The sequence below is a fragment of the Physcomitrium patens genome, chromosome 25, assembly GCF_059467195.1.
Source record: "Physcomitrium patens ecotype Gransden chromosome 25, ASM5946719v1, whole genome shotgun sequence".
Taxonomy (NCBI): Eukaryota; Viridiplantae; Streptophyta; class Bryopsida; order Funariales; family Funariaceae; genus Physcomitrium; species Physcomitrium patens.
Window position 1 is genome coordinate 1084369 of NC_143434.1, and position 12785 is coordinate 1097153.

Sequence of the window (12785 nt, forward strand, 5' to 3'; positions counted from 1 at the left end):
TAGACTTTCTAAAATATTCTTAGGTAGTCGATTCTACTTAGATAACCACCTTAAATTTTTTCTAGAAGGTTCCATAGTAGGCCCTACCTAAATAACTGCCTCAAATTTTTTTTCTAAAAGATTCTATGGTGGGCTCTATCTAAATAATCGCCCTAAATTCTTTCTAAAATATTCAAAGGGAAGGAGATTTTTCCTTCTTGAGATGGAACTATATACCTTTTAAAATAAACCTACCTTGTGTAAATTGTTCAATAGAAGACAAATATTGTAATTAAATTCTTAAATCCATAAAAGGTTTACACCTCCTTATGTTTCATATATATATATAATGTATCCATAGAATATTTTATTTGCAAATTATAACATAATGACTTTATATGATATTATTATGTATTTATTATAAAAAAAAAATTGTATTGATGATTCATTTTATAACTATAAGGTCGAATGAAACATCAATACAATTTTTTTTATTCTACGATAAGTTTCTTGTGTAATATCCAACTTACTATATCAAGTATACCAAACAATCTTTTAACTCTGTACAATCACCATTGAAAAGTTGTACTCAAACAATGACAACTATCGTGTCACTGAACTCAAATCTTAGGATGTGTTTATCAAATAAATAGTTGACATATGGTCAATGGAAAACATAATTTGTTAGCCAAGAGACATTGCTGCTGAAAATGCTGCTGAAATGATTTTTATTGTCAGTAATCTGTTTATTTATGGAACTGACCTAAATTAAAATGCATGTTAACATAATAAGTGTTTCACTAGGCACAATTCTTTATAAACATTCTGCAGATCAAGTAATCCCAACTTGTTAACTTTCACCATGTTAAGCATTGTAACGAATGTTATCTGGAAATATTGAGAACCAACCAAAGCTTCAGGAGATACTAAGAATAAAGTAGTCACAATACTACGTCATAATGCGGGGAAAGCTGGTCCAGGAAAACTTTTGAAGTACAAGTTGAAGACCAAAAAGTTGGTCAGATCAAATCGCAGTAGTGAAATTCATCTTGCCTCATTGAATTTAGCTCAGCAGTTTGCGCTCTGTTACTTAAAAACAAATGATCTACGACTTGGGAAAGTGTGTACTCTACACTGTAAGGATCATAATACAAGACAGCAGGTTGCTAGTGGATCGAAGGAGAGGAAGAACCATTAGGATTGTTGTTACTTCTTAGTCTTCACGTTTCAGCTTATAACAACGATTGCGACTCCAATATAAAAGATACAATTTAAGTTTTTTAATTGTTTAAGTACAAATCAATGTACAGTACTCCTCTTCGGCAAATTACTTCATATTTTGAACCTCAAACTTCGCTGTTTTTCATTGTGAAGGTTGCCCTCAGGCCATCACAGTTGAGCAGCAACTGCCTAAAATATCATCAATTTTAGAGTGGTCACCAGTAGACTCGTCTTTGCGAGCATAAAGCACCTTGGAACCTTCAAATACATACACTCCACCCTGCCTCGGCAAATACAATGTCGCATGTCAATTTCGAGAACCTCCAGTGACTACCGCCGAAGGCTCCTTCAATCCTACTACTCTTTTAAATAAAAACAAAGTAAAATAAAACTAGAGGTGGATAATGAAATAACCTGCTGGAGAGTAGCCGCTGTGTTGTCAGGCATGACGTCGCGGTTCCATCCTTTCACCGCATCCGCCACCTTATCTAGACGAGTAAATATCTGCATCTGTAAGACAGTAAACAAGGTCAATCATTTTTTTCTACAATTATAACAGAAACCTTCACTCCACTCAATCTCACAACAATTAATTCAACACTTGATCGACAAAGGTAATTCCTATGATTCAATTGAACTCACTGATGCTGGATTGAGCCATGTCCGTGCAACACCGTGGTAGAGACCCAACGCGTCATAAGCCTGACAACAAAGACCACAGCATAGCGTGTGAGGAATCAACTCAAGCGGCAATTGCTGAAAAATCTCACTCCATATAGCTAATATTGTTATATTAGCGAGTAGCAGTCATTTCTAATCCCTGGAATCTATTCAGTATTTCGTGACGTATTAGCGAGTGTAGAACGTACCTTTCTATCAGGATCAGCGTAAAGACAATCCGCTGGAAAGGGCAGCTGCCATCAGAACAATACAAACTATTCGCATTAATTGCCGCCGCATCAATTTCAATATGCAGGCAACCATAAATCGCTATTGCCCCAATAAGCAAGATGGAACAGAAGCCGCTGAATCTTGTGGATAAACCCCACCAGTCGGATAAAAACATCTCACATCACATACCTTCTCTGAAAGAACCTGAGCCTTGCTTGAAGGTCCTACGCCAATCGTAATGAGTTTGAAGCCAGCAGCATCGAATTTAGGCTTTGCTTCCCGAAGAGCTGCTGCAAACTCCCAGCTGCACAGAACTGATGGTAAGAGATTGTCCCTTGCTTTCTATTGCACGTGACAAAAAGTAATTCAAATAAATAAATATTAAAATTATATTAACACAAGGCATTCAGAACCTTGGGTGGAGCTTTACCAAAAAGGACATCCAAAATGCCTCAGAAATGCCACAATTGCCTTTCCCTGCACTCCGTAGCATTTAAGTCAGAATCATACACAAAGCTGCAGCCAGAAGGGGGAAAACCACTACCCTGTCAAGCTCAAACATCCTGCTTTTCTATTAGGATTGTAACTGAAGTAAGTTAGTGAAGTTGAGTAATTCAAGGGAGTCTTACATTGCGATGATCCCAAAGCTCAGAGAATTTCACAGGTTGGCCGTCCGTGGCGTATATGGTGATACCATCAAAAGCAGACATATCAACGGTCTCGCCGGTCTGTACAGCAGCATGCACCACTCCTGCTGCTCTTCTCATGGAACACCTGTTGAATTGTGAACTTGCGGGACGAGATGTCAAAGAGTGCGTAATAGTCGTGGAAGTAAAAGAGGAGTGAGGGGCCACTTGCTTATTAACATCGCAACGGTTCTTCCGCTGCTGGCCAGCCTGAGGGTGACAAATGAAGGAATTCACCGAGGTTTTCAGTAGCATTCCTTCCATCTCGATATTTTGTATTAAGAAAACCGGAGTCTTCTTGCTTTCTCTTTATTTATATTTATATATATGTACACTTGCGGCCTCAAATGACAGATAGTCTGTATCACATAGCAGAAAGGAGAACTCGTTTAGTGGCAGGTTCAAGTAAAGATGAACCATGCACATAAACCCTGCGATAGTCACTAATATTCACACCGACGTCCCACAGATACTAAGCCAAGGGACTACATCACTGCGGCAGAAACCAAACACCAATTCAACCCACATTTGTGTCATTTGATCAATGCATTATGAAGACAAACGTAGACGAAGACGACGACGACGACGCGCTCACAATCCATCAAAATTCTCCAGACAGCCAGCAAGACACTCACAAAATGCGATTATTAGCTCAGTTCCATACGCAAGGGTCGTAAAAACTATCCAACAACCCCACGCGAAGCCTCGCGACCAAAAGCAACAGAAGACATAAGATCCCACAAGGCAGCAGCAAGAATGAAATTGGGCTAGAGCACGAACCGATTGTTGGGTTTGCGCCGAGTGAAGCGCAGAGGATTGGCAACCAATCTCACAAACAAATTGTCAACGACGATTCTGCTGGCACTCATCAATCCTCTCAAGTCGTGGGGCTGAAATGCGAGGCCAGTTCGTCGGACACAGTGAGGCGCAGCTCTGCCCCCGTCGCGGCATCTCGCGGCCCGGAGCCGCGCGATTTGGTGTTAAACGCTGCCCCCACGCGGCCTCCACTCCCACCTCACGCTCTCACCTCACGCTCTCACCTCACGCTCCCACCCTAGCTAAACCCATGCCGTTGTCACCAAAATATGCAAAAATGTTTTATAATACAGATTGGGTACATCTCCAATAAAAACTAATAATAAAATAATGTTGCAAAAGTGAGCTTTTAGATGTGTATAAGTATACATACTTACATACATATATTTAATGTATGTGGTTGTTAATTTATAACAACACGTACTTGTGTTGTTTTAGAATTGCTATAGTATCATATTTAAAACTCTTGATTTATGAAAAATTATATGTGAGATGGTTTTAGAAAATTGTAATAAATAGAAGTAATCCACCACATCGAAACTCCTACCCAATGCAAAAAAGAATTGACCAACATTGTTTATTTTTTTTGTCCATCTATTTAGAATTGGTTAAACAATTCTAAAATGATAAATCACACAATTGAAAAAGTAACTCCACAATAATATATTTTGGTTAAAATCCACAAAATATACTACAAAAATATTGTCACAAAAATAGAACTAAACTAGGAATAAGAGATAAATTTATAAATATTAAAAATTAAAATAATTTCTTAATAAGATCATACACAATTAGACTTTGGAGACGCCAAATCTTTTGAAGATCTGTATTAAGAGTATCCAAAGAAACAAAACTACATATTGTAGAGTTTGCTTCCCATGGCTTGAAGTTTATAAGCATGGCACATAGTTATTATAGCAAGACAAGTAAGAACAAAAAGAATCATGATTAAAAATGTCTCACTCTATTACAAATATATATCTACTATAATTGTTACCTAATGATATGAATAATTAAAAGTAAATAAAAGTAAATAAAAGTAGATAAAAGTAAGTAAAAGTAGATTAACTTTATAATACCTTTTAAAAAAGCTTCTTGAAAGCTTCTTAGATGTTTTTTTGATTTTATATATATTTGTAATTGATTGGTAGGTTAGAAACTTCATCAACAAACTAACCATGTACCATATGTGTTAGTAGCTTGTGGAACAAGCTAACTATGTGGAATTCATATAAAAAACTTGTCTTATACGTTAAGAAAATTGTCCTACAAAGTCAACACATTTTTGGAGGTCCTATAGAATATTGCTATCAGGGAAAAGAGAGTTTGCCTTGAGAAAGCGATGGGCTTTTGGTTGACACTAAATTTTCAATTAATCATAAGATAAAAAATACTTCAAGATTATTTATAATTCTGTTTTTATTCCTTTCCATGATATTAAACACAGTAGAAATAAACATCAAATGCCAAGCCTCAGATACAAATTTCCTTAAGATTTTATTCATAGCATTTTGCATATGAGCCATTGAATTTGTCACACCTTGAGGCAAAGTGCACATCCTCACAAGTCCTAAAGGAGTTTTTATAGTTGTTAAATCTCTATTTTTTTATACAAGTTGAAATTGATCATAACCGGAGTAAAGATCTCCAATAAAATAAATGGCATGCCTTACAAAAGCCTCAGCAACCTCATGTACAATTGGCCCTGATCTCTTGTTTCTAATTGTCACTTTGTTGGCTGGCTGCATGTCTTGAATGAATCTCAAAGCTCCAGGCTTCTTAGATATCATGAATTATCGATTAGAATATAGAGCCATTGATGGCTCAAGTATTCCTATTTGCAACTTTTCTTTCAATAAACTTACCAATTTAGATAGCAAGGCTTTTGGTACAGGAATTGGCTTCAAATCCCAAGGCACATGTAGAACAATAAAAATGACTATTGGTGCATTAACCTTTGGATTGACACATCCAATTTCATTTGCTGAAGAAACAAAAGCCTTACCATGCTTGGAGATCATTTCTTGGAACCTTTTCTTTTTAGGTTCTTTCAAAAATTCACTTCTTCCAATTTTTAGTTTGGCCAATGTTTCTTCTTTGAATATGTGTCCAATCCTTTTAATTTCCCTTAATTTAGGGTCTTTTTCAGCCTCTTTAATATGATCTTCAGAGTCTAGCGGTAGTTGTCTTGCCACTAGTTTCACCTTCTTTGCTATAGTCTTGTACTTGATATTCACTATAGCATCAGTTTCTAAGCCATAACTTTCAATCAACCTTGCATTAGCAATTGTCTTTAATATTTCTTCATATAGGCTTCTTAAGTGAATTTCTATCATCTCATTAGTAGATGTAGTCTTCTTCCCTTGTAAAGTCTCTAAAACTTGTAAAATATCATTTGAAAATCCTTCTTCCTCAACAATTCTAGAAATGAATTCATCACTCAAAATTACATCCATTTTTTTTAATTTTTTTTCAATTTTCTTAACTGATCTTTTATATTTAAAATTCAAATCCTCAACCTTCTTAAAACTTACGAGTCCTTTTTCGATTAAATTCCAAATCCTACAACCATTCCTTTGTACATTAGGACATGCAATAGTAGATAATTTCTTTGCATTCAAGGCACCCCATATTCCACATGTGCAGTCTAAAAAATCCAGTAAATCATCATGCTCACAATGCATAGGAGTTTCTCTAAGCTGATCTCTATGCCTCTCATGATTTGGTCTCACTATAAGAAACTGAACTAATCTTTTTCCATCATGACTTTGAATTTTGGCATAGTGAGAGCCATCATTTAATACCTTGGTCTCCATCTTTGTTGCAGTGATGTATGGATGCCTCAAAATAATTAAATAACTTCCTTGATTTTGCTCGAAGAAATTTTGTTCTACTTCCACATCTCCAACCTTCATCTTTATTGGTGGACAAGTACCAAAAAGAATTCCTTTTTCATTGTTAACAGCTCTCAATATCCATCCATAGTTAGTATCAATGGGTCATTTTTCTTTCTCATAAGTCTTCCTAGATAGGATGTTGATCTCAGAACCATGGTCCTTTAAGAACTAAAATTGGCTCATCTAAACCTCCAAGCTTGACATGTATTTCCGTGGTGGCTCTTGACCAAAATGGATAAAAATAAGATGCTTCACCTTCACTTTTTCTATAATGTGCCATCCTTGCCTCCTTTTCAAGTCTTCTAATACTTATGACATGAGTCGTTCTTCTTTCAACAATCTCTTCATCTTCTTGGTTCTTGCCAAATATACCTTTTATTTTGCTTTTGTTTATATGAGCACAAATAAACATTTGCAAGACTTCATCTTCCATTTCTTTACTCAAAATTTCATCCAACTCACTAGAAAAGTCTTCATACTTCTTCTTTGGTTCATACATTAATGCAAATACTTGACCAATCTCTTCTTCCTCTTCTTCACTTATTAAAGTGTCTAATGCCTTCACCATTATTGCTTCTACTATCATCTACCTTTTTCTTTTGATCACATCAATAATGAGCTCATGAAAGTCTTTTTTTGCAATATTAAGAGCTTCTCTTAAAGTAAATTTGATCTTAGCATCCAAAAACCTTTCCTCCAAAATATCCTTCATATCAATGGAAGATTCAATATCTGATTGTAATTTGTAGGCTTGTACTTTGGGCTTTGACTTTGTCCCATCTTCTTTTTTTCTACTATTCTCTGTATTCATCCTTTCTTCCCACCTTTCATTAGAAAGTGGTGTATTACTTGGATGTGAAGGTAAAAGCTCTGTTTCTTATCTTTGCCTTGTACGGCTTGCTAGTCCTTGTTTTGGTGAAGAATCTTTGATAATAGGTGATTTTTTTTTTTTTTTTTTTTTTTTTTTATTATTGGCCTTTCTACCTCTTCTCCTTCATCATTTCTACCTCTCTTTATTTCTATGAATGCATCATAAGACTTTTTTTCTCTATGCTTACTTATCAAATATGCTTTAATGGTAGTTGCATCATTCCATCCAATTAGCTTCTGGATGACTTGTGCACCTCGGACCATTATCTCTTTAGATTCAAGTGATGGAGCTTTTATCTTACTGTGCTCTATTTCAATGCTATAAGTTTCTGCTTCTTTGCCACGTGACAAGCTACATTTGTCCAATTTCTCCTCTATCAACCTTTTCATACCATCTCTTCTAAAATTGGTCTCAAGACCTCATCAATTGCTGCATCTCTAATTCTTCCTTTCTTAAAGATAATAATTCTATTCTTCATGGCCTCTGCATATGATCTACAATCTCCACGCTTATGGTTTGGATCATCACACCAAATCCACCATATTATAAATCCTTTGGCACCTTCTGATTTAGAGGACTAAAGGTCTTATTACAAAGGAATAGCATGTGAAGACTTATTGCGTCTTCTAATCTTCTCCAGTTAGTTATAAACCCACCTTCTATTGTTACATCTTGTAGAAGTAGAAGCAATCTATCTTCTAAAGTCTCATCTGCAGCTTGTAAAAACAACTCTGATTTTCTAACCTCCAAAAGACACTTCTCAGATAATGGAAGTTGCCCAAATTTCTTTTCAAATTCTTTCAGCAACTCATTAGGCTCCATATGCTTACCTACTTGTTGTTCTATCCAATCAAGAAATACTCTCTTTCATATTCTTTCAGTATCTTCATGAAAATATTCGTCACGAAGTCTTTCCTCAAACTTGGTCCATATATTCTCATGGGTTTTTTCATGAAGTTGCCTAACTCTCTCCCTTATCTCTGGTACAATTGCCAAATCAAAGGTTTCAATTATTTTATTCTCATGCACTTGATAGATTTCCATCTCGCAAGCATAAATTCTGAGAAAGTCCATGATGTGCTTACCATCAAATCTTCCAATCTTACTAATTACTCTTCTTAAAGCTTTGATAGCTCCTTGTCCTATTCTATTTACGGCTTGTTGATTCATAAATATTTGCATGGCCTTTAAAAAATCTTTAGCAAAATTTTGACTTCCACCACCACTTATTTCTCCAAATCTAGAATCCCCCATCTTGACTTGTAGAGAATTCAATGTTTCAAGGCTCTCTCAGTGGAAGCACCAATAATATCAGAGAAAAGAGAGTTTGCCTTGAGAAAGCACTGGGCTTTTGATTGATATTAAATTTTTAATTAATCATAAGATCAAAAATACTTCAAGATTATTTATAATTTTATTTTTATTCCTTTCCATGATATTAAATATAGTAGAAATAAACATCAAATGCCAAGCCTCTAGTAATAGTAAAAGTTATAGCAGTAAATAATAATTATTGGACCTTTAGTAATAATAAAAATTATAGTAGTAAATAATAATTACCAAACCTTCAGTAATAGTAAAATTTATAGCAGTAAATAAAAATTATAAGACTTCTAGTAATAGTAAAAGTTGTAGCAATAAATAATAATTACCTGGCCTCCAATAATAGTAAAATTTATAGCAATAAATAATAATTACAAGACCTTTAGTAATAGTAAAATCAATCAATAATTTCTAAATCTTTCGTAATTTCCAAAACCCTTTTTGTGGTAGTAAAATCCTTGTAATACCAAAATTCCTTCAATATCGAATCCCTTTGATGCACTAAACTTCAAAATTTGATAATTCTCAATCCAACCATTAGATTGAGCTCAAATTATTTGAAAAATAAGGCAGTACCTTCAATTCTTTTATGTCTAAATTTCAACCGTCGATTCTTTATAAAACTCTAGATAACACAATTTCAATAGGACGGGCTTTACATATTGACTTGCAAACACCTATATACTGATTTTGCGATTTCTTACAAACCCAACACTCAAATGACATGATTTTTTTTTTTGTAGCTTCTCAATATTATAACTACACCTTTGGCAATTTTGAAACAAAATTCATTCAAAATGCTCAAAAAAATGGCTCAAAACATAACCATCAATAATTTGGTTCACTTACCTCCTTAATTTGTAAGCTCTGACTTCGACCAGCCATTTCTTCATCACTTCAGATCTGATTTCATCAAATCTTATACAATATTTGAAGCCCTTCAAGTCAACTTTCCAACTCCACCTTTCAATTATTAAATGCCTTTCTACAACTCTTTGTATGCTTGAAAGAGTGACAGTAGGTACAAATTTCACATCCAGACTTAAAATAGTCATAACTCTCTCATTACATACTCAAAGTTAACAATCCTTTTACAAAAATTGTAGTCCTTAAAATCAGCTTTCCAACGACACCTTTTGTTTTCTAAAAACCTTCTATACCTTTTTGTATGCTTAAAAGAGTGACAATTGGTAAACAATTCACACCCTAACTTCAAACAACCTTAACTTCTTCATAAAAAACTCAAATAACAAACTTTATACACCAAAATTATAACCCAAAACACAAGCATTCTGAATCTCTCCTCTAAACCCTCGAAAATCCCCTGAAGAAGTATCCTCTCTTTTGGTTTTCTCTCAGACAACCCCTTGAAGCTCATTGGTCATGTCCTATAGCCAATGAGAGTGAAGATCCTCTTATCTTTGCCTTATCTATCCATGTAGATGGCCTAAGGCCACAATACTATAATATCAATATCCATATCTTTCTACATCTTCCACATTAAATATCCTAATACTTCTATTTTTACTTATAAAACTTACACAAGTTATTTAAGATTTCTATAAACTATGAAATTCTATAAAAAATAACTCATTATTTTTTAAGGTCATTATTAAATAACATCAATATAATAACCATTATTTTTACACTATGAATAAATTACAATATGACACCACCACGTAGATTCTAGGTAGATAATATATATAGAGGCAAGAATAAAGCTTTCTTTATTCTTGTCAATTTCTTTCTTGTTTCTAGTATAGTTTTAGGAGTCTCTTGTTTCTTTTTCTTTTGGCAATAGCCATTCCATTTTTTTTTTTAATATACATACTTCATGATTTTTAGTTTGTCCTATTTCTTTGACAGAGTGTCACTTATTTATTTACTTTCATCAAGTTTTTATCCTTGATAGATTGACAAGAATATACTTATAATATCAAAACTTTGACTTTTCTCAATTAAAAGTGGATTATTTTTTTTTCCACATAAGACTTAAGCATATTAAAAGTTGCAGATTATCTTCTTCTAAACTAATATTATTGTTAATATTTTTTTATTTTCAAGTCTTCTCTTTTATTTGTCTTAAGCAATTTTAGATATCTTCTCTTATTTAAGTGTTATCATAGAAGAGCTTTTTAAAATAAAGAATGTAATGGCAGAAATGCATGAGCAATTAAAGAAATTAATGCTTGCAATGCATCAATTCAACTTATTGCTACAAGGGGCAATAAAAATGGTAGAAAACTAAGATATAGAGATGATTGAAGTTGCTTCAATATTTGCACCAAATCACATCCTTTTTTCTATAATAGAACATCCTTTAAGTATTAGAGAATTAAGAATTGCACTGCTTAAAAAGTTTGATGGCACAAGATTCAAGTTTCAAAGATTTATCAATTAAGTATAATTTGTGATTGAACTTCAATTCCAAAGCTTTACAATTCTAAGATCGCAAGTTAGATTCATTAGCACTTTCCTTTCAGATTCAACAATATAATAGTTTTCATCTTTTCTTGAACAATGAGATTCAATATTAGATAATCTAGAGGTTTTTTTGGTAGAGTTTTGATCTATATATGGAAAACATGATGTAATTCGTATTGCAACCAATAAGATTTATATTTTGTAATAAGATAATTGATTGATAACATTATATACTTTATGATTTTGATAACTTGTAATTGATATGAAGTGGAATGATGCTACACTTATAAGCCAATTTTTCTACGGATTACAATATGAGGTAAAAAAATTGATATTCAATCTAAGTAATCCTCAAATATTAAGTCAAACAATTGACTTTGATGTGAAGTTTGACAATCGACTTTATGAATTTCGATCTAAGAATTGCATAAGTACACCTCAATGTTACTATAATTCAATGACAATGTCAATATCTTCTCAACACACATATTTGGAAGTAGAAGATATACAAATTGATAAAATATATTTCAAAATTCTTATTAAGCAACAAAAGACTCATTATCATCATTAAGAATTATGCTTATATTATGGAGAACCTAAGCATACTGCTCAACATTGTCTAAAGAAGCGATGCAACTATAAAATGAGGAGTATGGCTATGAAAGAAAATAATATGTTAGAAAATAAGTTTGTCTAGCTATAATAGGAACCGAGTGGGTGAAATCTTACATAACTCCTAGTAAAGGTTCTATTTTCTCCTGAGAATCTTCTCTTTGTTTTACAATAAATATTATTTTAGGACCAAAACATCATAAAGCCTCTACCTTGTTAGTTTAAAGGGCCTCAACATGTTTCTTAGATAAAAAATTTGTTAACAAATATAATATATTTTTAGTAAAAAAAACTAAATATGTTTAAGAGAAGTCATAGATAATCATCTATTATCTTTTCATGAAATCCTTCCTATAAAAGTAACAATTAATGGTCATAGTAGCTTTTTAATCTTTAATATCATAAGATCTTCTTTCAATCTAATTATTTTAGATTTATTATGGCTAAAAAACTATAATCCAAAAATAGATTAGATTTCTTGATGTCTTAACTTTTTTGAAAGCATAATTAAGAGTATAATTGATTAAATAAAAATTCATAAATCTAATACAATTAATCATGTATTTGTAGGTGCAAGAATTTTTTTGCATATTGTAAAAGAAGGATTATCTTATGTCATTTATGTTGCATCCATTTCTAATGGTGGAAAGACTTCAAGTACCATTTTAAGCCAATATTAAGATTTTAAAGATGTATTTGAAAAAAAAAATGTGGATACTTTATTAAAATATTATTCTTATGATTGCTCAATTCACCTTCAAGAAGCTTAACTACTATTTGGACCAATTTATAATTTATCACAAAAAGATTTGATTGAACTTGTGATTGCTCGTTTTACTTATTTCAAATTAATCTAATGGAAATAAACCCATATAGGGGGATTCAAACATGGAGAATGACTAGTTACTTAAGCGTTCACGTTAGGATCACACAATCAATTACCTCTTGAATGTATTGTCTCTATTTCCAATATCTGAACACACAAGGAAACTATAATCTCCTCCTTCACCTTATCGTTCTCTTTCTTACAGCAATTCAGTCATACCAATAACTGCTATTTCTACC

The 12785-nt window shown here is 33.1% G+C and overlaps 1 protein-coding gene across 2 annotated transcripts; it reads right to left on the bottom strand.

The window, feature by feature from the left end:
- Positions 1-929: 929 nt before the first annotated feature.
- Positions 930-3631, bottom strand: LOC112278275 (thioredoxin-like protein AAED1, chloroplastic). 2 transcript variants are annotated; one of them, XM_024511520.3, is made up of 8 exons: positions 3558-3631; positions 2721-3136; positions 2522-2568; positions 2281-2395; positions 2070-2114; positions 1843-1902; positions 1615-1710; positions 930-1480 (listed from the first exon to the last, which is right to left on the bottom strand). In XM_024511520.3, exons 2-8 carry the CDS (start codon positions 3039-3041, stop codon positions 1361-1363), a joined length of 804 nt encoding a protein of 267 aa, XP_024367288.1. In that variant the 5' UTR covers positions 3042-3136; positions 3558-3631; the 3' UTR covers positions 930-1360. The 2 variants fall into 2 exon arrangements, with proteins under 2 accessions (XP_024367288.1, XP_024367289.1); XM_024511521.3 differs by having other exon boundaries at positions 3413-3631.
- Positions 3632-12785: the final 9154 nt, after the last annotated feature.

Coding starts and splice junctions, on each gene's coding strand:
- LOC112278275 (XM_024511520.3), bottom strand. CDS start 3,041: ATGGAAGGAATGCTACTGAAAACCTCGGTGAATTCCTTCATTTGTCAC. Junction 2,396..2,521: donor CATTTTGGATGTCCTTTTTG/GTAAAGCTCCAC, acceptor AGTTCTGTGCAG/CTGGGAGTTTGCAGCAGCTC. Junction 2,115..2,280: donor CTCAGGTTCTTTCAGAGAAG/GTATGTGATGTG, acceptor TTCTGATGGCAG/CTGCCCTTTCCAGCGGATTG.